Here is a 24,460-nt window from a genome sequence, read left to right as displayed (position 1 = left end):
CAGTCAAGATATTTCCATCCTAAAAACCAGTCTGTTTTATTTCAGTTTGGACACCATCAGAACCAGCCATCATTCCCAAACTTCACTGCATCTACATGTATTCAGAAGAACTTCAGACAGCATAATGTGCAGCAACAGCAGCCTCCACAAACACTCACAACACAACGATTCAATTGTTTGTCCTTCTGATCTGTCCATAGATAGAGCTGAAAGGCCTCTGTCTTTGTGCTGTTTCATGGCCGACAAAATGTCTCCGACAAACACCAAATAAAAAACACGTCTGTGTCTCAGATTGGCGTTAAAATAAAAACAGACCACTCAGAAAAGACTCAATCGCAATGATTGTTTTTACCCACAGTCTTCTGAGCTTTAGTCTGAGTCATGTATATAAACTTTTCTAAAAGTTTAAATCCAAAGTAAAAACTTGTAAAAACTTTACGAGTTTGGCTCTTTTCTGAGGGTATGGAGCTATTTTGTTTATTTAATATCATATCAGTAATTTGGTTTGTTCGTCTCTGTGAGGCTGCTGTCACTAAGCACACCAGTTATTTGCAACGTACAATATCAGTGTTAATGACACATTCGGTCACTTTTTGCCCGTCACATACGGGGCTCGAAACATTTACATTCTTTGTGAGTTTGAAAAGTGGGAGCGATATGGAATATCAAAGCCTTAGAGGACAGGACATTTAAACTGTTAAAGGAAAAATCCACCCGCACGTCAGTTATTGTTATTTATCGCATGATCTTAAGATTAATTAGGCAAATAATCAGCATGGTGAAGATCAGTTTTAGGTGGCATGATTTGATCTTTGTATCAAAGACATTTTTTGAGTAAATTACTCAAAGTAATGAAACTTAACACTGAATCCTTGTTCAGATTAATAGCCTTTTTTGAAGTTTTTGAATAATTAATGTCATAATTTTACTTATCATTTTATTTACAAATGTTTATTTCATTCTTGTACATGAAATCTCAAAATATTTCATAAAATCTCTGCATATTGCTTACAACCGTTAGATTAATCGTGAATGATTTTGCCTTATTATATAATCAATATATGTGTTGACTAGATGATTTTACAACTGAAAAATAAAGTGTTCTCTCGTGGACAAGCTACTACAAACTAACCACCAGAAAAAAAAAACGTTTTTGTAAAGCCAATATAAAAAGATTATTGATCTTCAACATCTTGATTATGAACAAAAAGTCTAATTAACCTTTGAAAAGCTAATCATGGGAAACACTTAACACCAAATTATGATAATAACTGATTTGTTTGATTTCTCAGTGTTTGTACTTTAAAGTGGCTTTTTCCTTTAACGCAGTATTACACAGAACAGTTATTGGTCAGTCACTTTCTGCACAGCAGTTTTTTTTGTACGAAAACTTCAGTCAGTTTTTTGTTTGCTATAATGTGACCTGTCAGATTACATTGAGCTATTTTACTTTGGGGCTGCTTGGTTGAGGCTGCCTGGGACGTCAGATTGATGGGGCTTGTTACCTTTTAAATGCCAGGCGTATTGATTCGTTACCAGAATAAACGTATTTTGAGACATAATATCGACTAATATTTTTGATCTAGGTCCGCTGATTATTTCAAGCAAGCAAGTATTTATATTTCCAATAATAACATCTGTATTTATGTACACATCAACATCTCTCGTCACACACTTTCAAATCAAACAAAAAAATAATCTTCAAATATCCAGAGATGCCTACACAAGAATGGTAGACTTGTAAAATAAGTGAAATAGATTTAAAAAAAAACAAGTGAAACATCTAGTAAAAATGAAAATAAACATTCATAATATTATTTATAGTATTTAAATAAAAAAGAGCCTTGCTTAAACGTAAGTTTCCGACGCTTTGCCTAGCCAAACAAATTTCAATAGACACATTTACAATTTTGGGAACTGATGATTTCCATTAAAACTGCATTTCATTTAAAGACAGTCATAATCAGCCTCAAAGTGAATCTGCGGACTTTAATCCCCCCAAATAATGTGCTTTTGTGCTTGTTTTTTTTTCATTCAAACAATGAGTAAATGAAAGTTTTCCTTAAAACGCTTAATATATAAGCGCATCATATATGAAAGTAACTCTTAACCCTTTGAAACCTGGATCAACATCACTTTTCCTGTGCAATATTTAGGTATTTAAACCTTTGAACCCTAAGCAAATTGATTTGATTTTTTTCAAAAAAACATGGTGGGGAACTTGGCAGGAACTGTTTCGCAAATTGCAAGAAATCAGTTGGAATTTGGAAATTAATATTTTTAAAAAGCTAGGGAAAGAAATGTCTAGAAAATTGTATTTATAACTATCATAATCATATATTTCAAAATATTTTGCTTAATTTTTTTTAATTTAATTTAAATTTAAATTTAAATTTTAAGCACTTTTCCCAAGTCATATCCTTTTTGGTTTTTTCAGTCTTTTTTTTAAACTAAATTTTTAGGTCATTTTTGGGTTATTTTTTCTAAAGACATTGTCCTTCCGGGATTTTTAAAGAGTTGGGATGCAAGTTGCAACATTTTTAGACATTGTTTTATCACAAGAGTTTGTAATTTTTCTAAAGTTACAATCACATCGATCAAGCGGATTACTGCCTTCTGTCCACGCTTTTGAAAAAAATCAAACTAATTTGCATGTTTCAAAGGGATAAGGGAGTCCACAGTTTATTGTTGGTGCCTGGAAATAACCCGCAAACTACATTTTTTGACTATCAAAAATTGTAGAACGGATGGAAACAGTGGATTGACCCCCAAAAGAGATTTAACACCGAGCAAAAAATCTTCCTTCATGTAAATTAGTTGAGTTTAAGAGCAGCACAGACAGGAAATAGAAATAGTGTTGACTTTGAAGCTTCGACCCTGTGAGTGAAGCGAAAGGTTTGGGACACGTCAGTTTAAGTTGCTCTATATCCTCCTTTCATTTACGGCATTTTGAAAACAAAGTAACCAAACTGGACACCAGATTTCACATCCTAAATTAAAAAATCGGGTATAATATGAGTTTGGATATGTAATGATAAACTGGAATCCATTACTTTTGCTATTGGGCATCCAAAATGAAATGAATTACTTCTTATTAAAGTATTTTTGTTACAAAATGATGTTGTTAAAAGTGCTTTTTTTGTCTTAGCAGGAAAGAGAGCAACTTAAGATTACTGAGACGAACCCGACTCTAAAGTGTGTTTTTACAGGTCGAGCAGCAGCCCTGTTTTTATGTTACTGTACATTATAACATTCATATAATAACCGACCCACCGCTCTCAGCTACTGTAGAATACAAACACCTTTAAAGGCTGCAGAGAGCATGTTTCCATTCTCTCTCCATCTGCTGCAGCTTGTTTACTAAGACTGACAGGCTGCCTGTTAATCTGGGACAGCCCAGTCAGGTGAAGCCTCACAAAGTTTGCGGCATCAAAACATACTTCAAAAAACACGACTAAACAAAAAAAACCCAACAAAAATCTACATTTGGTTTGTTTGTGCGTTCAAAAAACTGAGGTGAAAAAGGAGGTTGTTGACTATCGGGAGGCTTCAGTTTTCGAAAACGTTTTAAGTCTTCAAGATGCTTTTCCTTTCCACAGCGCAGTTAAAACCCATCAGTTACAGCCATTTACCCCAGCACGACTTACTGCTTCTTAAAATCATTTAAAGATTTATGCGAAATGATTAGTTTATAAGTAATTAGTCAATCAACTGAAAACTAGTTTTGATAATTGTTGCCTCTGTAGAAAAAATGTCAAACATTTACTGGCTATAGCTTCTCAAATGCAAGGTGTCTTTCTCCGTTTTCTATCATTGTAAACAAACATTTTTTTGTCTGTAGGAAAAAAGATGCAATTTAAAAGCACCTCCTTTGAGTCTGACAAGGTGAGATGCACTTTTTACTGTTTACTGACATTTTACTACCTGTTGAGGTTGTAAATTGTTTGTATTAGCCACACAACCTCTGCGAAAGTTTATATCTATAAATGAAGGGGGGTTGATTATTAATGCCAGGTGTTTTTTTCATTAAATTAATTGACAATCTGCTGAAATACTACTACTCTTGTGAAAGACCTACGGAAGCAGATCATTTCCAGTTTTTACCAGCTGATGAAATGTATTTTGATATGGCTGTTGCTAATGATTATTTTCATTATTGAGTTGTTTTATAAATTAATTGATTTAAAATTTTCAGTAATGGAAAAACTCCCCTAGGGTTTGAATCTACAGTGATAAAAGAAAGAGAAAAACAGCCTCACACTAGAGAAGCGGAAAATTTCGCGCAGTTTCATTTGTTCGATTATTTTAAAAGCAGATAAGTCAACACGAAATCAGGAGTCATCCTGATGATCATCCTCAGCTCTTTCCTGCTGTGCTAAATTAGATTTTAAAAGCCGCGTAGGAGAGGAATCCATTTTAAACGACTGAGACAAACATCAGACAGAGACAGTCTTACTGCACTAAAGAAAACATGTCCCCGGCAGTGGACGCACTCCTCATCAGCAGACCGTTAGCATCTCTCAGCTTCACTGAGGGCTCCAATTTAAGATTCTGGAGTGAAAAACATGTTATGTAAAAGATCTGAGTGCCTGCCAGAGCTGCAGCTGCAGGAGAGACACTTAAGCCAGACTCAAAATCTGCCGGCGTGTGATTGGTAGCTGATATAATGAGGCGTACTGAACCAGCTGCAGCAAGGCGTCTGTATGGAGGTGTTTAGAGTTTGCGGTCCAGAAATAAAGCTTCGATAAGGAACTAAAGGACGAGACGCGCTAAACGCAAACAATCAACCTGTACAAAATGTGACCGTTTGGATGTCGCAACTGACTTCAAGGAAATATAAAGTATTTGTCTCTGAATGTGTCCCTTTAAAAATGGTAAAAATGTGCATATTCTGGCAACTTTAATAAAGTCAAGAATGTTAAAACACAAAACTTTGAAAGCAAACTGCAAAAAGAGACCGTGCTTGCTATCAAAACCATGAAAAGCCCTCTTAAAACAACAGTTAGCTTATGTTGTTTTCCTTCCTTCAAAACTTTATCCGCGGTGGCACCAAATATGACCTGTAATGGCACAACACACCAGAAAACGTAAAAACTAAAACTTCTGCCAGCCACTTTCACTCATTGCTTTCTCCTATGCATCTGTAAAGCTTATTGTTTTTGGTTTTCACCATTTTTCTTTCATTAAAATGTTTTAAAAAGGTTGGAATATAGTGATTTTTTGCGGCAGTTTACAGAAAAACGTATCTCAATGCAATTTTTAAAAAAACAAACATTAAATGCTTAAATTGTATTATTGATCAATTCAGATTTTTCCCTTTTTTTAATATTTAAGATAATCTCGGGAAAAAAAAGAAAAGGAAGAGAAAGTAATGATCCATCTGATTTGTCAACTTCTCTCTGGTGGCTGTTTTCCACGTCACGCCCCGCCTATAACACTGTATGTTATTAGCACCACTTCATGACACAAACACTGCAAACTAGCAACTGCATCAGCACGCTGCGCTCCGAACACACGTTCAAGCTATTCAATCACTCAAAGGTAGTGCCAGTGGGTTTGTTACAACAGGTGGGACTTCTAACAAGGCTGTCAGAAATTAGTTTCTCTGTCTCCAGAATGATTTTTGGGTGGGGTGAATGCATGGTACCTGTGAGTTAGCATAAAGCTAATTTAGCACGGTATAATATAAACACACAAAAAAAAAAACCGCTAAAGAAGACTGTGATGACACTGATGGTTATTTTGACGAGGAGGATTACAATCCTGTGTCTCATCCGAAACAGTTGATTGGTTACTCTGCATCGTCTCAACACTCCCAAACTACCTCCAAAAATGGACCGCTGTGCACAAGGCCATGTCAGCCTCTTGGATTGGTGTTACTCGGTCTTCCCAGCTGATGCCCAAGTGCAAAGCGAGTGTTCAGATTCAGCCATCTTTTTTGTTTTTAAGGTGCTTTTTGCAGCGTGGGCTCAGAGGATTTGTCGTAATCCAGGAGGCTGGCATGCGACCTGCACATGTCTCTACCCATTCTGAATGGCGCTCCAGTGCAAAGCTCCGCCTGTAGTAAGTAAAGCCTGGATACTTATGTGAGCGTACTAGGCGGAGCCGGTGGCAGCCATAAGCGCCTCCCCCTCTGCTGAGTGACAGTCTGTTAGGGATTTACCGTTAGCTGGTTCAGTCTCTGGACTGGTAGAACAGGATGTATCCCGACTCAGAGTTCTTGGAAATGTCCGATGTGAGACCGTAGAACTCCTCGATCGCCTGCGCGTCAATTTTCTGCAAGAAAAGATGATAAATTGTTCGACTTTAGACATAAAAGCAGAGTAACAGGCAACACTTTTAGTACACAGAACAATAGATTCGCCGTGTGGCCTTTGGCACAGACAGTCTGGTGATTTGACCTTTGTTTTTGAGAGAAAACACTTTTTTAATGACATAATGACAGGATGACCCTGACGAAGGTCACCAAATGAAATGCATTAGTCTGAGAATAAAGTTGTCCCCTTTGGACTCCGGAATTAAACTACTTTTCCTAAAACATTTGATGACAGCTGTGTCGCTACACTGTCAAGTAAAAGTTCTGAATAGGGCTGGAAGAAATATCAACATTATATCCAGATTGTGATATTAGACTAAATATCACTTTAGATTTAGCATATTTATATGTGTTAATGTTGACCTTTCCTGGTAGCATTACAGTAAAGTGACGTAATTTTATGACCTTGTCAGACTATTCTAGTCAAACTGTTCTATTATTTGACTTGACCCACTTAGTTAGTATATCCATGTTACTAATGATTATCTATTAAAAAATAAATAAATTTGCAAATATTTTGTGAAAGCACTAAGAAAAAGCTCTACAAAATTGTCACGAAATTAATACCAAAGTATTTAGTCAAACTCGCCCATCCCCATTTCAGCATTTTGGGAAATATACTTTTGTCTTCTTTTCAAATTATCTTAACTTAGCAGTGTTGCCATGATACTAAAATTTCTAACTTTGATACCTCGAAAAATACTGATACTTGATACTATTTTCTATACCACAGGGACAAAATTGACATTGGGGGCATAACAATTAAAATTTGTATGAAAAAACAAATTTAATTGGGCTTTGACATACTGACTTTTCTTCTTTGTTAGTAGCAGAAACACTAGAATGACTGAAACAAACATTAACAATGACATTTTCTTTTTAACAATATGTGTTTTCCCAAAATGTTGAAAATTTAGCTGCCTTCTACCAAGATTAGGAAAAATAACAAAATTAGAACATCCTGTAAATTAATGAAGGCAGCAAACTTTCTGCATTAAGTCTTTTTATGAACTCCTAAATTATTCTGAAGTTTGCGTGAAAAATACAGTTTTTGCAAAAAGCTGCAGGAGTTTGTTTTTATAGAAAGCATTCAATTTTTTTGCCCTAAATGTGTAAATTTGAAAGCTTTAGCACAAGTATTTGTAACAAATTAAAAATTTACAAGAAAGTTTTACCACAAGTCAATATTTTTCTTGGATTTCTACTTATATCTATGGACATAGCTTAGCTTTCACTACTATGATTAAGATTATTACCATATATATCTTTACATATGCATAGATATACTAGCAGCCACAAAACATATTTCAGATTCCACAACCTCGATGAACCTTTTTATAAAGATGACATAAAATCTTTGAGGAGGTTTGCGCTTTTGTTTTCATTTGCTACCAAATCTCCATTTAAAATAGAGTATGTTGACAATGGATATCTTGAGATTTGGCCTTGACAACTGTTTCTAATTTGGTGTAGCCGCTTTGTCCAAAGAAAGAGAGAATTGTGCTTTTGAATTTGTGGTGAAAGAAAAGTGGCTGCAGCTTCAGTTCTGGGTGGAAAGATATGAAAGATAGATAAAACTTATCAGAAGTAAAAAAAGACAGATTTATGGAAGAGAATGAGGGCCTGCATACACAAAAAAAAAAGCCAGCAAATCTCCACAAACCATAAAAAATGATTAGTTTGTGTTTCTGCTCTGCAAACTCAGTGGAATCTTCCAGAACTCAGTTTGTGGGCCAGATGTTTGACTGGGCCTCCTTCCCATCATAGTGGAAAAATACACTGGTGATGAGGATCAGATTTAAACATCAGACCTTGATGACTGTGACTGAACAGTGTCCTCTGTTTTCAAACAGCAGAGTGACTTCTCCCACCAACAGCAAGATTTAAAGTAAAATAAACCATTTTGACTGAGTCAAACTAGAACGCTCTCTGAATTGGATCCACACTTACAAAAAAGGGGAACAAAATTAAAGAATGCAAAGTTGGGCTCAATCAGAAATACTTAAAATGGAGCATACCATTGGCTTTGCATGACTTGATTTAGACATTTAAATTGTATTTTTCTGAAATTCCAGACCGCCATTGGTTCAAATCTGTTGCTATATTGGCAGACTATTGAACCATGCTTGACTTTTGGATGGATGTTTGGAGTTTTTAGGTCAATAAGCACTTAAATGACATTACTTTGCAATGAAAACATTGTAATATTTACACAATTTTTGCAGCTTTACTGTAAAGGATCAATCAAGTTTCAAGAGTCTGCAGGGTGTCTAAATTTAATGTTTTTAAGACAAAAAAAAGCTTGACTCATTCTTACAAAAAGATGGATAAATGAATTTAGATACAAAATGTTTGTGGTAATTAAGACATCAGAAATTCAAATTTTAGACTATTCGTTGACTTTTAAGGTCTAATATTTATAAAATTGAATTTAAGTCATTTTTAGACTTTTAAGGAACTAAAGAACCATTTTTATAAGATATGGAAATTAGAAAAAATCAATGGTTGAACAGTAGGAAAAATACATGGGGGAAAAAATCTAAAATGGGACAGTATGCATTCAAAAGTGTAAAATACATTTGTAGTAAAGTTAGTTAAAACTTGTGGAATCACTGGTATAGTACTTAAAAGGGCAATACTAGGAATATGAGCACAAAGAAATGTGCTTTTGGTAGACTCATTAATGAATGATTAATGAATTATTATCTTATTGTATTAAATATTATTTGGACAACGCTTTATTTTACAGGTCTGTAACTTAAAAATAATTTCCTAAGATGATTCAGCGACAAAACTGTGTAATTTGTTACAAATAATAGAGACTATGTTTAATTGGTATACTTCAAATTAATTGATTCCAATCCATTGTTTAGCACAGAGAGATGTTTAGTCAGATAAACATGCAAAAAATGTAACCTTTATCTCATAACTTAAACAGAGAATAAAGTTTTCAATAAAATAATAAGAGTAATGAATATTTACTAAAGTCTCTCTTTCCAAGAAATTCCTAATGACCCTGTAATTAGAAGTAAATTGTGTAGTTCTTTCCAAGAAAATTACTAAGAAAATATTTGAAAATCACAGACCTGTAAAATAACACATCATTAGTTTTGTGTACAGTATCTGCAGTATGCAACTGGCCAGGATTTTTTGCACAGCACTGCTGCAGCTATAATACATATTTTTTTACATATGTAATTAGTTTCTAATACAGATTGTACTTCATAAACCCTGAAACGTTTAAGCATCATGACTGCACAGTCAGCTAACCGCTGATAGCTTGATTGCTGTGGCATACTGTTCTTTTTGGCGAAAGAAAAACAACAAACTGAAAGGTTACTTAGCTGCAGCTGAAACACAGCAGCATGCAGAGGCTTTGGCCTTGTACTGATGTGGTTGACTGCCAATGATTTAAGAGCTCCATCAGGCCAACACTAAAACTACAGTCTGATTTGATGTACTTTATTATGTTGCAGGGTTGGCGATGCTGTAAGTTTGCTGTATTTGGATTGATACATCATTACTTTATCTTCACTATCACTGTGCTGCTGTCATACAGTGCAGATGGCAGCATACTGAGAGGTGAGCTGGGAAACTGTTAGCTGAGTGCTATCACACATGTTAGACGGATGTCAGGCTGCTGTTTCTTTGTAGGCGGCCATGTTTTCTTTTCTTTATTTTAGAGATGAGAGCAGATGGCTTTATAGCAGCAGGGGATCGGCAATTTCGTAAGAACTACTGTTATATTAAAAACTGATATTTGAATATTGTTTTAGTGAAAGACTTATTCTTTAGTTGCTGTTTTTAAAGTAATAGATGAAGTAAAAGAAGAGATAGTAGTAGCAGTAGTATTAGTAGTAGCAGAAGATGAAATTGTAGAAGTAGTAGTAAAAGAAGTGGTTGTATTATTATTTGCAGTAGCAGAAATAGAAGTAGTCGTAGAAGCAGTTGTAGCAGCAGCAGTAGAGAAAGTAGAAGAGGTGTTAGTAGAACAAGTAGTAATAGCAGCAGCAGCAGTGGGGGAGGAGATATAAGAAGAAGTAGTGGTCGTAGTGATAGTAGTATTACTAGGAGAAGAGAAGAGAAGAAGTAGTACTACTAGAAGCATTAGTAGGAGAGTAGAAAATAGAAGTACTAGTGGAAGAGGAAAAGTAGTAGTAGCAGCGTAGAAGAAGTACTAGTAGTAGTAGCAGTGGTAGAAGATATGGTAGAGAAAAGAAGTAGTAGAGGAGACAGTAAAAGAAGTACTAGCAAACGTAGAAGAGAAGTAGAAGAAGTAGTAGAAGAAAAAGAACTAGTGGTAGTAGGAGAGAAGATAGTAGTGGTAATAGTAGAAGAGGTAGTGCTAACAGAAGTAGTAGTGGACAAAGAAGAACTATAGGCAGGAGTAGAAGAAGAAGAAATAACTCCACAGCTGGGGTGATTCGAATTCAAAGTAAAACTGCAGCAGGTATGTGCTGAACATGAGAGGGAACAGGAAAAAAGGATAAAGCAGCTACACATTATTCTCATTCCAGATCTTGTCCACGAGGCTTTGAGCTAATCCTGCACTCTAATCTGAGGCAGTTATCGTCTTCTTTCTGAACTCTTCTTTCTATTTTCTTTCCTGCTATCTTCTTACATTTATCCTTTATGAATGCTTTCATCCACGTTACTATTCCTCCAATTGTATCTCGATTGCTAAACCCGATTTTAAACTCCACATAACTTAGTAAAGGTTAAGGTATCTAGGTCGGCCCGTCCCAAGAACTCCAGACACAACAGTGGGAGCGCCAGGATCTACACAGAGTCTGGAAGGACGGCTATTTGAAATTCCTGCCTGGTAAGGACAAGGTGGGAAACTCTGGACGGCTGATTGGGAATTCAATCTTTGATTGGAGATGATGATCGGTGCTAAAAGTGGTAGATCAATAAGACAATCAATTTGGTATCCTGAGTTTTTACTTTACATTTACACATCATGTTCTCGTTCTTATAAACCGCTTTTCAAATCTTAAGTAGTACTTTTAGCTTATACAGTTATTTTTCTTAATTATGCCTCCTTATTCCATTAATTTTATACCGTTTCCATATTTGCTTTGTTTTAAAGCCAGTCAAATTTTCTTATTCATGTTTTAGTTTTTTTTTAACAGTCAATGTTGTCTGGTGAAGCTTTTGTTTAGTAGTGTTTTATAAATAGTAATCATTCTAAGATTTATTTGCAAATGAATAAAATAAGAAAACAAGGGCGATTTAATGAAAATGGTGATGTCAGTATTTTTTCTGCTCACTTTCCAACCATTTAAAGTTAATTATCAAACTATCCAGCTCTACTTTTAATTTTTTTTCATGTTGATTTTGGAGGATTAGTTGCTCCTTTGCAAAGTATCAGATTTATCTAAAGCTAAAGAATTTAAACAACTGCTAAACATGAGATGCGGAATCATTTAGTACTGTTACGCATTTTAAGTTGGCACTGGTTGTTTACTGGTTGTATGTGAAATTTGAAGACATCTGATTCATGGTAAATTGAAAGAGATGGCCATTTATTTTAAAAAACAAATACTAAAGACTAAATTTGAATGTGGTTGTCAAAAAGAAGGAGGAGAAATAATTATAAAATGTGTCTTACCTCTACGATGTCGTCATCAAACAGCAGCCAGAAGCCGTGGCTCTTGACGATGGTGATGTAGTGCCCGCGGTTGGGACCACTGCAGAGAGGAACGACAAGTCAGACACATAATGAAAATACCAGACGGGCATTAGTGGTTAATGGTTTTTCTTTTATTACCATGTAAAGATATAAATTTGGATGTTACTGTTAAGGACACAGCAGTAAAAAAACATGAAATAATTGCTCTGAAAACATCATTTACTGTTAAATCTTTTATGTAGGGATGTTCTGATGCTGACTTAAGAATGTGGGAGTAACAGGCTGAGGATTATCAACTCTTTATTCAACGTTTATCGACCTGAGAAGAGCACCGCTGGGAGATTACATCACTTCTGCATGAAGACGATCCAGCGACTAATAACTTACACATGCTCGCTTACAAATTAGCTGACGTCAACTAATCAACCTCCAAAAACAGCAGCGAGAAACTTCCGCAGGATCCCTGCACATGTTATCTCTTCTGTTCATTTATTTTATTTCTGTATTTATCTTTTTATCTTGTGTTACCACTTCATGCTCAAAACACGCTAGGACTCAGTTGTATTTTCAGCATGTCTAATCTGCTTTATTGTTATTGTTTTAGCTTATTGTTGGGTATTTTATTGTATTATCTTAATTGTCTGATATAATTTGCCTTGTTTGTAGTCTTGAATTGTTTTAATCCTGGAACAACTATGTAAAGCACTTTGTAATCTTGTTTTTTTAAATCAAAAATGAAATGTATTTATTATTACTAATGTCAAGTTAATTGTAATAATAATACTAATAATTGTTGTTGTGTCTATTGTTATTTTGATTGTTATTTTAATGTGAAGCACTGCATTTTATGAATTAAGTTAGATTTTAGTGAATAAACTAAATAAATGGATGAACTATTTCAACTACATTTTCTTTGTCCATATTAGTAGGCTAAATCTGAAAAAAATTTAAAATAAAAGAGATCATTCTCAGCCTGCATTGTCACCACAGACAGATTTTGGCTGTAACTCTTATGCCGCATTCATGTACTCATATGAAAATCAGAGATCCAGCCACAAAACATCCTTTTAAATGGGATTATTCGATAATTGTGGTTAACACTCTTATAAACAACACATTTAATGGGGACATTTTACAGAAATCTGACCTACAGCCATTGAAAATAACTGATTTAAGATATCTTGGGTGTGCAATGTTAAAATCCTCCAAATAATATTATAAATTAATTATATGAAATCAATATTTTCTTGTCATTGTTTACAGCATCACATTATTAACGCAAAAAAAAATGCTGATAAGTTGATGGACAGAAAATCAAGTGAAAAAACCACAAACAACTTCAGAAATGCAGAGTTTCTTTGTCTTTGTTTTCCAACATTATGAAGTTAATTTTAATTTTTTTAGTTTCGATCAGGCTACAGAAGCAATTTTGAATTTCGAATGATGCTGCAGAGGGTTTACATGCTTTTACACACCAGAGCATGCAAGTCCATAACGTTCAAAAAATCAAGTCAAAAGAAGAACGAACCTGCCACAGTGTACAACAACAGCCACCAGGTCGTACATGCGGTCGGGGTTGGTGGCGTCCCCGGATGTGTTGAAGAGGCGGAGCTCCAGGGGGAAGACGACGCGATAGGACAGTTTGGTGTAGCGGTGCAGCTGGTCCATGTATTTAAAGCGCTTCAGGTGGAGGGCGAGGATCATCGGTAGCTTCTTTACCCTCATCCTGATGGAGAGGAGAGAAACACTCATCTCTGAACTGAACAAAACACTCAACAGCTTATAAAAGGTTCGTGGAAAAACACCAGGAGGGAATCACGCAAAGACAGGCAGCAATTCCCAAGAAAAACTCAGAGCTAAAAGCTTTCCATGTTGACGCCATTACTGTTCCAGACCCCCTATCAGGAACAAGAAGTCTGTTTTTAGACGCTTCGCTCTCCTCCTAATTTGGCTGAACCTCTGGCTCGTGCTCTCACAGCATTCTGCTCAGTGTTAATGCAATGTGCAGGAGCTGGTGACAGCATGGCTCTTTTAGACTAATGGATGTTACTTGGTGCACTTAGAAGGGGCTCAAAAACTGTGGATGGTATGTATAAAAATACAGGACATTTGCTAACAGTTGCTTATTTTTTTTTTTTTGGTTACATTGTGAAACTTTTGAAGTGTCATTGTGAAAACTTGAGAGCAACGTCCAGCGGTTGTATTAGTTAATAATATACATAATTAGAGGCTTTAATAATGAGCTAATCTTCACCTTGATAAGCTCTAAATGCCCCTGATGAACTTGTCAGAATGAAACGAAGTCCCTGAATGGTTGCTGTGACAACATCAGATGTGGTTTCAGGGGTTTCTTCTAATGCAACAAAGTTTCACCGTAATCGTCCGCTTAGAAAAACATACATACAGCTATATAAATAGCTGTGTGACTGCGGTTAGAACCCCTTCTGCACAGCTATGTAGAGACAATGTGGTGATTCAGATGAAAGATTTTCATAACGCCCTAAATCTCTTAACGCTTTCATGTGATTAAATCAACAACACACCCCCTTAAAACTTAAAGTTCGAAGTCTGAAACAAACTACAAAAAATGATGCAATGAATACATTTGTTCAAAAAAATGAGAAATTAATATTGCCAGGAGTATTACTACCTTATTTTGATGATGACTAATTACCAATATTTAATCAAGCACTGAGGATTCATATCTCATGTTCGATAAAAGTTCGCTTTCATTTCTCTACAAGAAAATCCATTTAGTTAAAAATATTATTTTATCAATTTAGACCAAACAACTGTACAATATCTCAATAAAAAATGGAATTATGAATGTATAAATTGTAATTGTAATAATATAATACTTCAAATGGAGGATAAAATTAGGGCTGCAACTGCTGATTATTATCGTTATCAAATAGTTTGACAATCGTTAAGCCAAACAGTCCAAGGTGATGTCTTTAAATACGTTGTTTTGTTTGACCAAAAGCCCACAAAGATGTTCTATAAACAGTGATATAAAATGCAGAAAAGCACAAAATTGAGCAATTGAAAAGCTGTAACCAATACATTTTTTGCTGAAAAAATGGCTTAAACAATTTTTCGGCTATCAGAATAGTTGCCCATTGCTCAACTAATCACATAACTACTGGCCTGTTCTAACCGTTACATTCAAAACCACACGAAAGAAAGGACAAACACACGAAAGACTCAGATTCTAAATGCTTCTCTCACTTTCACTTTGTGCATCTCTGCTTGTTCTACTCGCGTCTCCGTCCCTCCCTCCTGAGATGTGAGCAGAGGAGGCAAGCAAGAGACACGAGGAAGGAGGAGACGAGGCAACAGGCATTTGACAAAATGAGACACGCTTGGCATCATTGTGAAGCTGCGTCATTTAAATATGATGTGTGGCACAGCTGCATCATCGGCTGTCTGTCACACTTCTTTTATACATCACTGGCGCCGAAAAGACTTCCGCATGATACGCCTCTGCCTCCTCACTCACAGCTCCTCTGACAAGCCTCCTCTCTCCTCCAGATGCTTTTTAGTGAGACATCCTAGAGAACAATTTCCCAGCTGATGATGTTACTCACCTTTTCTGGGCTTCCTGTTTGCTGCGACACTGCTCACAGTAGTATTTGTATTCACTACATAACGTCTCTGTGTTGCTGAAGCCCCTGTTAAGAAGACACACGCACACACATTTACCAACACAAATCAGCATCATTTAAGAAAACCGAAGACCCCTGATGTAAAATTCAATTCTCTGTTGATTTACACATCAGATGAGCATAAAAGACTGATTTCCCTTTTCATGGATGATTGATAAGAGCACTGTGTTACCTGAGACAGTGCGTGATGGAGGTGTTCTGCTCCACATCCACCGACAGATCCAGGAAGTCCTCGTCTTTACTGCTTACCTGCAATGCAAGTGAGGACACTGAAGGTCATATGATTGATTCTCTCATTTAGAAAGACAAAAACTGTTTTGTAATGCAGCAACAGGTGAAGGACCAAGCAGGTAAAAAAAATTAAAATGTGGAGGTTTTCTTGTAAACAAACAAATGTTTACATTGTGTTACTCAGTAAAAATGTGTATGCATGACACAGAGTTCCCACACATTGTCATAGACAAAATTTAAAAACTTTTCAAGGACCTAAAATAATAATTTTTTTCTTGCCCCACTTGCCTGGCACTTTAAGCACGTAAGATTCAAACTATAACAGTATTTTTTTTTTTGTTTGTTCAACATTTCAGGCTTTTTTTTCAGGTATCTCACTTACAGCTTCACAGTTGAGGCAGCGCGTCTCATTGGTCAGTGTTCCTTGGAAAATCTCGTGGACCCAAGTTGTTTGTGTCTCCTTTCCTCCTTCCCCTTCCCCTCCTCCTCCCCCTTCACTTCCGCCTCCTGTCCCTCCTCCTCCTCCTCCTCCTCCTCCTCCCCCTCCTCCTCCATTCTGCACCAGTTTTCCATTCTGCTGCCGCTCCTGGCTCTTCTCCTCCTGGAGCAGGTCTGCGATGGTGTTGAGGAGGTAGTTGAGGAATTCGTGGGCGTCCTGCTGCATGTAGTTGTCAAAAAGCTCTGACAGGGACAGACGTAGAAAAACAAAAAAAATGTGTGGAAGGACAAAAATTTAAAAAATTTAAATGTAGAATGATAGAGACGTTTTAAGAGGAATATACAAAAGAATATAAATAAAGAAAAGCATACACAGACAAGGAAGGAAGAAAGCGAGAACAGAAAATAAACAACATCAGCATGTGTTGGCGAGGAGAACCAGAATCAATTATGATCTCTTCTTTCTCATCTGCTTTTCCGCTCCAGGATTTTTGGCTGACAATTTTATTTCCTCAGCTGTGAGATTAACTTCTCAGCTGAGATATCCCCTCCACTCATTCATTTTCCTTCTTCTTCTCTCTTTTTCCCCGCTCTCTGCCTCATCCCTTTCTTCCTCCCTAATCAGATAACTCATCTGCATCGCTCCGCAGTGAAAGGAAGTCAAGTCTTACAAAAACCCTCTGAAAGACCATTATATTTCTAAATGGACTGATGTTCTCCTGAGAAAAATACAGGAAGTCGTACATTTCTGACAGAAGCAACAGCTGCACAATCTGTGAAGTCCAAACTTGTATGAAAATCAACGAAAGATTAACTTTTAGTGCGCTAATAATAAGAGGAAGAGTGCTCGTTATTTCCTTACAATATTTCACTGTAGCAATATTTACCATTTTCTTTTCTCAGTCGTGAGATGAACTTCTTGGGAGGGATGACTCCAACTTTCTTCTTCTGTGTGGCAATACTGTTGAACAGGTCAGCCAGACAGGTGAGGAGGGACTCCTTACGTCGCGGCTGCACCTACAAAAGTCAGAGAACACATCCGTCACTCCACTGTAACAGCCCATATACAGTTAACGTCACTGATGTACAGTACTGTAGTGCAGGTGAGGTGAGGCTATGTCCCACCTGAACCTTGACATTTTATCTAAACTGTGGGAGTGATATGACAAACCATAACACACACACACACACACACACTTTGATATTGATGACCTATGAAATTTATATTAACTCAGTCAGGGTTAGCGGTAAGTGAAGAAGAAAACAGTTAAACAGGGTTTCTGAGGACGAGGGAGGACTGAGGAGGAGGATTATGAGGCCTGATCATGCACGTGATGCACAAAACAAACTTATTTATTTATCTAACTAGTGCAGGTGCTCTGCTTGCACTTTAATCTGTTTATTCAGATTGTGCGCACTGTGCATTTTAAGCAGTGATATATCTATTATCATTAATAATGATCATTTTATATTTATTTTATATTCTTTTATATCATTTTTACATTTAATACTCATTTTGTCAAATACTACTTTTATCATTTGTTGTGTTTTTTTCTCTCCTGTTTGTCCATACAACATGTGCTGAGCTGCTGGAAACCTGAGTTCCCTTTGGGATTAATAAAGTTTCTATCTATCTATCTATCTATCTATCTATCTATCTATCTATCTATCTATCTATCGTCTCTCTCTCAATTAAACAACAGACAAATGAATTCTTTCTCCAGACGTGTGATTTCTTTTCCTGGAAAAAATCATTTTTTAAGAACACTTCGTCAGACCTGTCAGTTTGCCCGAGATACTATTAGTCCAAGAATTAATCCAAGAATAATATTTCTGAAGTCTTTTCTCTAAAAAAAATAAAACATGAAATACTTCCATCAAAGCATAACATACAGTTGGGTCCACACTAGTGTAGCTTGCTCGACTTTATTTTCAAGTGTAGCAAATTAACTATTTTGTTCATCAGACACACATTCACAAACTCTGTCGTCAAGCTTCTGAACGCAGTCGGAGTCATTTTCTTTCACTGTTAGCATTTTTCAGACTTCAGTCTTCTTCAACTCCTAATCACTTTCTATTTGTTTTCACTTGTCAGAAATGTGTTTTCTCTTTGGCAGCCAGGCGTGTTTCAGGAGCCACTGAAACCACATTTTTGGACAAGCAAACAATCCTTTTATTAAATCATTAGCAACAATCAATCACACAATCCATCTGAAACTAAGTTAAACCAGTAAAGCTACAGTTAATTACAACATTGGCGTTATTTTTGTTGATTCAGCCATCGATTCTTTTCCTTATGATGTGATTGTACCTGCCAAAGTAATTACTGAGGTCTTATAATGTGGCAACACTGATAAAATAGGTCATATTGGTGCAACAATGAGCTGCCAAACCATCATAGAGGTTGAAAACAAACCCACACGTTGGCTAAAGTTATTCGGAAGAGAATACGGAGGCAAAAGATTGGGATTCATGGTTCAACCTGTAGCATTTTCAATAGTTGTGCAAAGCAGTTCCTTAATGTTGCTTTTTTGTTGTTGTTATTATGGTCTGTTTTTACACATAAAGTTTAAGATAACAAACTCTCTGTTTGAATCGTTTTTGGCCTTGGCACAGTCCCGAGGACATGTCTCTGTAGCTTTAAGAGTACTCTCAAGTATTTGTTGCTTTAGTGCAGCCTACTCCATTGAGTGTTGAGTTTATTTTAGTTTTCTGTACATCTTTTGCATGGATTTGGCTACTATAATTGGTTTTGCTCGCAGAACTTTAGTTGCATTTACAGTTAAGCGGCGGGTGGTTGTTGTCGGCTGTCACTTGCTGTCTGTCTCTCCTCTGGGCAGGGTGTTGAAACACCATGCACCATGATGATAGAAAAATGCAAGAGACTCTCACACTGAGCTGAAATGAAACCAGCACTAATAACTTTGGTAAATAACATATACAGTCTCACGTTGTGTTTTGTTTCATTTTAGCATGTGGCGTTTCAGTGTGTGGGGCTCAGCCACTGTTATTGCCCACACAGGAGCTCAGTGGAGTTGAGGAGAGACGGAGAGACAGAGAGTTGGAGAGTTGACGATGGGTACGCTTGCTGCATTGCTATGCATGAACGCTTCACAAGTAAAAACATCTGTGTGACAGCTGATGTAGAGCAAATATCAGATCTGGCTCTATGTAGCTCAAAACAGGCGATCCAAATCAGTTCAAAAATGAAAAAAAATACATATATTTTTTTATTTATTATTATTATTTATTTATTTATTTTTAAGTTGTGATGAACCATAGATTTTCTTAAGCTTTTATTTGGCTGACTTATCAAAGAAATCAGAAAACAGACATGAAAAAACAACAACACAAAGCAACACTTTCGTAATGTAAAATTGACTCTGTAGTGCAGGGACTGGGCCCCGCTCTATTCATCTACTGAATACCTAGATACCTAGTCACTTAACATAGTAACACAAGCATTATATCCATAAAAATATATATATGTCTCATATTTGGCCTGATGCATTCTTATTTTTAAGGGTATTTAAATGCATTCTTTTAGTATGAGACTTGGGGCCACTGTATACACGAGGACAGAAATACTGCTGGGTGATACAGCTACGGTGACTCTCTCATCACTTACCTTGTATGCCAACACCTTCTCCCTGAACGGTCGACAGAAATACAGAGCCTGCAGCACTGAGTTACAGTAGCAGGTGTTGCCAAACTAGAAAAAAGAAACAAAGACAGGATGAGAAACATAGAGAGAAAGAGCGATTAGGACTGAGGGGAGGGGGTGTTTCTGATCCTGAGATATGTTTTTGTACTGTGTTTTAGCAGTAAAGTAAAGACATCATCAAATAAGTAATATGTGTTATTGGCTGATACTTGCGTTGACCAATCCAAAGTAGTGTTCATTAACGGGAAACTGTTCCGGTCCAATCTCCTTTTCCAAGGCAGAGGCATTGGCGCCCTGAAGAAAAAGAAGAGAAGAACATTTAATGGGTATCGATGCTTTTGTAATGACAATGTAATGAATGATGAGTACAGTTACATATCCATATCCTTTACGTTAAATTATCCATTTGAATCCTTCCTTTGTCCTCCGGTTTCCTCCTCATTGTTTTCTGTTTTCCTGCTCTATTTTCTCTCTGCTCTGCAGGACTGTCATCCATCTGTTTGTTGCAGCTGGGCTTCCTGCTTCATTGCCTCCATTCCTATGCTCCGATTTTCACTGTGTTAGTCTAATTACTTGTTTGTATATAGTTCATAACTTTTACAATAATCAAGAGGCATTTTTCCATTTGAAAACATTTTTTAGCAAGTTTTTCCAGTGACTTAAGATAAACACTCAACCAAGTCACTTTTTTCTATCATTATGGGACTTGACCGTTAGATGGTGGTCAGTAAAACCTACAAAGAGCATAAAGACATTATTTTAATGTATTCAATAGGGTTGCAAATTAATCAATCAATTAGTTATTATTTAAAAAAAACAAACAAACATTCAAACATTGCTTATTTCATACAATACCAAGTGCATTTTTTCAAAGCTCACAGCTTCAGACTGCCTTTTTGCTTCAGGGTAAAAGTATAGCAGAGTAATTTTAACATTAAGGCACAAGTATCGATCGATATCTGGCCACATTTGGCTAAAAGGTTGTTGCAAAATTATGACAGCTATATCCCTCTGTTCTGACTTGTGGATGGTGCTGCATTTGTTATTAAAAGGCCACTTCCTGGTTTTGTTATATTACCTAACACTGCCCCAAAAAACCCATGACTCAGCTGTCACATGAAAAGCAAGCTGACACGAAATTTCATGAAATGAGTGCTAGAGCTGAGTATCGTTACTCAATACCAGTAGTAGTAGTATTTAAACTTCTCCAGAAATATATCTGCATTTGACTCTTTTTGTACTCAGATTAAAAAAAAGACTTTTTATGACATTTAGAAGACATTTATGGATGTGACTAAACAGGATTTTTAGCAGTAATGGGAGTGCCTTGGCTGCCTGTTTAGACTGCCAGCCCATGTCATTTTCAATCACAAGTGTCTCATCCCAGTGCAATATTCCCTATTTTTTATCGTCACAAGGGTTCTTCTGTTTTATGTGACATGAATTTGGCCCACTAACACAGCAGCTACAACCAGTACAGCTTGTTTTATGGTTAAGTCGAGTGCAGTGTATTGAGTTGGCAATTCGATGTGCTAAGATGACACCAAAACATTCAAAAGTATGCCTGTGGCATCTGGTGACATTTTATGCAACTGACTACTTCCATTCACAGGATGGGTACCAAATGAAGGAGAAAAGTTATCAAATGAATTTTTCTATTAGTATCAATATTGTTTTCGTAATGTTTTTAATGATACCTTGCCCTAATGCCTGCACGATCATGTGGGACAACAATAACATGGAGTGTACCTTGCATTTCTATTTATTCATTGCTTTAACAAGCCCAACAAAATGTCATTTTTATTATACTCAGGTAACTATCAAAAGTCTGCTTTTAAAAAGAAGCTTTCAAGGACTAACCTGCAAAGATTTGCAAAAACAATAGCTGTCTTTTAGATTTTGACTAGAGAGAGTTGATTTAAATAACATGCAATAAGATTTTGAGCTTGAAAATGAGGTTAAAATAAGAAGAAAAAAAACATGGTTGTAATGTTGTTTTCTTAATGTAAAGAATGAATTTGATCAATTTTGAGGTTACACTGAGCCTCAGAGAAACCTTGACTGTATACAGAAAGTTATGTGTGAAACTCAGAGTTTCAGTATTACATATTATAAAAGAAATCGCACATGCACACAGATATTTCAAGTATACTTATTTCAAGTAAAGATACCCGAGCCTCATGAGTGCACAATCAGGTGTTGCAACAATAACATATAGTGTACCTTTAGATGTGCATTTCTATTTAGTCATACATTTATTCAGTGCTTTCACAAGCCAAACAAAATCTATTTTTTGTCATTCTGAGCTAACTATCAACAGTCTGCTTTTAAAGAGAGCCTTTCAAGGACAACCAGAAAAGATGTGCGGCCAATTGGCTACATTTATTTTAGATTTTAAACAGGAAAATTCAGCTTAAATAAAGTCCAATAAGATTTTGAGCCTTTAGAATTATGTTTAAGTAAAAAAAATGTGGTTGTAAAACATTGGGGATGGGAAATTAACACTTTTTAAATATGAAGAATGGATATCAAGAAATATTATGCACAAATTATATGAATTGTGAAGTAAAGCTAAGACTCAGAGAAAGCCTCTGATTATAAGCAGAAAGCTGTGTGTGAAACTCTTAGTTCCCACACTGCGCTCCACAAAGACATTGCAAATGCACGCAAACACACATTTAAAGGATTTCCAGGATGAAACACCAAAGCTGTCTATAACAAAAAAAATAAAAATCATGTCTGAATCTAAAGGCTGAAATGACTTTCTACATTATAGATGAAACAAACGTAGCTGTTAGGCTTCTGAATCATTCTTAAAAACATGACTTTCATTCTATGAAGCAGTTCAGAAACCTTTGAAAAACACTAACAGAAGGTCCTGTTTTGCTGCTGTTACAATGTCATTAGTCCAGAATTTATCAGTCTTTTTGGTAAATGACTGACTTTGATGTAAAACAAGTTTTTTTAGTCATCATAAAAACGTTTGCTTCTGGCTGTTCTGTTCTGGCTGGTTTGAGCCTCTACAAACTGATACTATAACAAGGCAGGAGAAAGAGACACAGGGAGAGAAGGGGGACAATAATGATGATGAAGATAACGATGATGCAGCTTTTCCTTCGGGGGGGAATGACTACACAAGTACAGCCACTTAGCCGTTACTCATCATCACCCTGCAGTCCATGTAAAGTCAACAAGACGAGAGCAAATGAAGGCTTGGCTGAAGTTATTTATCAAACAATACGACGTCCAAACATCACAGGGTTGTAAACAAAGCCAAAGCATACGAAGACAAGCTTTCTGATGTTGGGACAGCAAACACAGAAGAAGGCAAATATCTGTCTGGGGAAAAGGGAATATGATTTGTTCAGTATGTGCTGTAAACAGATGCTTGGAATTATTTATGTTTTCGGCGCTGGTTTGAAGTGACAGCTTTGAAATGGCTTTGTTTCCTGAATTGATGGAAATGAAAGTGAACTGCTGGCTGTGCGGGGCAGCTTGAAAAACTTTTCAGACACCAGCTTCAGTGAAAACTAGATTCCAGACAGCAGGGCTAAACGACGGTTCTGTCTGACACTGTGATCATGTTTATTAATCATGACTATTAGTTCAGAGGATGCTATGAGTCATAGTATTTTGCTGCTTTGCGTCAGCATCTCCACAACCTTATTTCTGAGTTGAAATAAACATGTTTTTTTAAAAGCACTTGTTTTCATTTAAAAAAAAAAAAGGAGCTGTACAAAAATGTCAACAATCTGTCAAGAAAGAGCATTGTGACAATAAAAAGCTCCAGAAGGGCTACAAAAAGGGCCTCATGGTGAGATTGGAGTGTCACCTGCTGTTATGAAGGTCAGGGACAAACTTGCAGTCTCGACTTTTAAGCCCAAATAGACAAAAGCACTCAGAAAAAAAAATGTTACTCAATGCACATTGTGGTCTGACTGTTTTGTAAGCCAAATTATGATTTACATCTTGAAACACATTATCAGAGAATAAGTAAACAATACCAGGAAATTGGCCAATTCACATGTCTGAAATTCTTCTAGTACTGATACAATACAACTTTTAGTACGAGTCAAGTCAATTTTATTTATAGAGGTGGTCATAGAGTTGACGGGCAGCTCTGTGACACTACACATCACCTTTGTGATATACTGCAGCTGCTTTAATACAGAATTACTGTTCATTTCTATGACTAGACTCTCTTCCAGAGTTAAACAAAAAATAAATATCTCTATTTATGCCTCTGTTGACAGTTTACTGTGTTTTTCTTCTCAAAAAACATCAACAGTCATCCCCAAAATCCTGCTCATTATCAAAACCGAGGTGTAACTGCCCAGCTCCGGCTTGGGCAGCCCCACTAGTGACTTAACGGCTTCACCAGCTAAATTGATTTTCTGAAAAACAAATACCTTCCGGGCAGCAACTGGTAGACTGCCAAAGTGACAAACAGACTGAACAAACCTGCCAGACACAGCTAATATTTAGCCTTGTTAGTATTTGTCTAGAAGGTGCTG

General features: G+C 36.4%; 1 protein-coding gene across 2 annotated transcripts in view; it reads right to left on the bottom strand.

Moving 5' to 3' along the window:
• Positions 1-11: 11 nt before the first annotated feature.
• Positions 12-24,460, bottom strand: part of usp12b (ubiquitin specific peptidase 12b) — a 30,115-nt gene continuing 5,666 nt past the window's right edge. For both annotated transcript variants that reach the window (XM_042512380.2, XM_088073847.1), the window contains 9 exons: positions 20,160-20,240; positions 19,911-19,994; positions 17,170-17,299; positions 16,227-16,525; positions 15,786-15,862; positions 15,536-15,619; positions 13,477-13,674; positions 11,928-12,006; positions 12-6,276 (listed from right to left, as the gene is read on the bottom strand). In XM_042512380.2, coding sequence (XP_042368314.2) covers positions 6,175-6,276; positions 11,928-12,006; positions 13,477-13,674; positions 15,536-15,619; positions 15,786-15,862; positions 16,227-16,525; positions 17,170-17,299; positions 19,911-19,994; positions 20,160-20,240 — 1,134 coding nt within the window. In that variant the 3' untranslated portion in view covers positions 12-6,174. The remainder of the gene's footprint in view (positions 6,277-11,927; positions 12,007-13,476; positions 13,675-15,535; positions 15,620-15,785; positions 15,863-16,226; positions 16,526-17,169; positions 17,300-19,910; positions 19,995-20,159; positions 20,241-24,460) is intronic.

This window comes from Plectropomus leopardus, chromosome 23, assembly GCF_026936395.1.
Source record: "Plectropomus leopardus strain MGB_pleo_1.0 chromosome 23, ASM2693639v1, whole genome shotgun sequence".
NCBI lineage: Eukaryota > Metazoa > Chordata > Actinopteri > Perciformes > Serranidae > Plectropomus > Plectropomus leopardus.
Note: the sequence above shows the minus strand (reverse complement) of the source record. Positions and strands in the feature narration are given on the sequence as shown.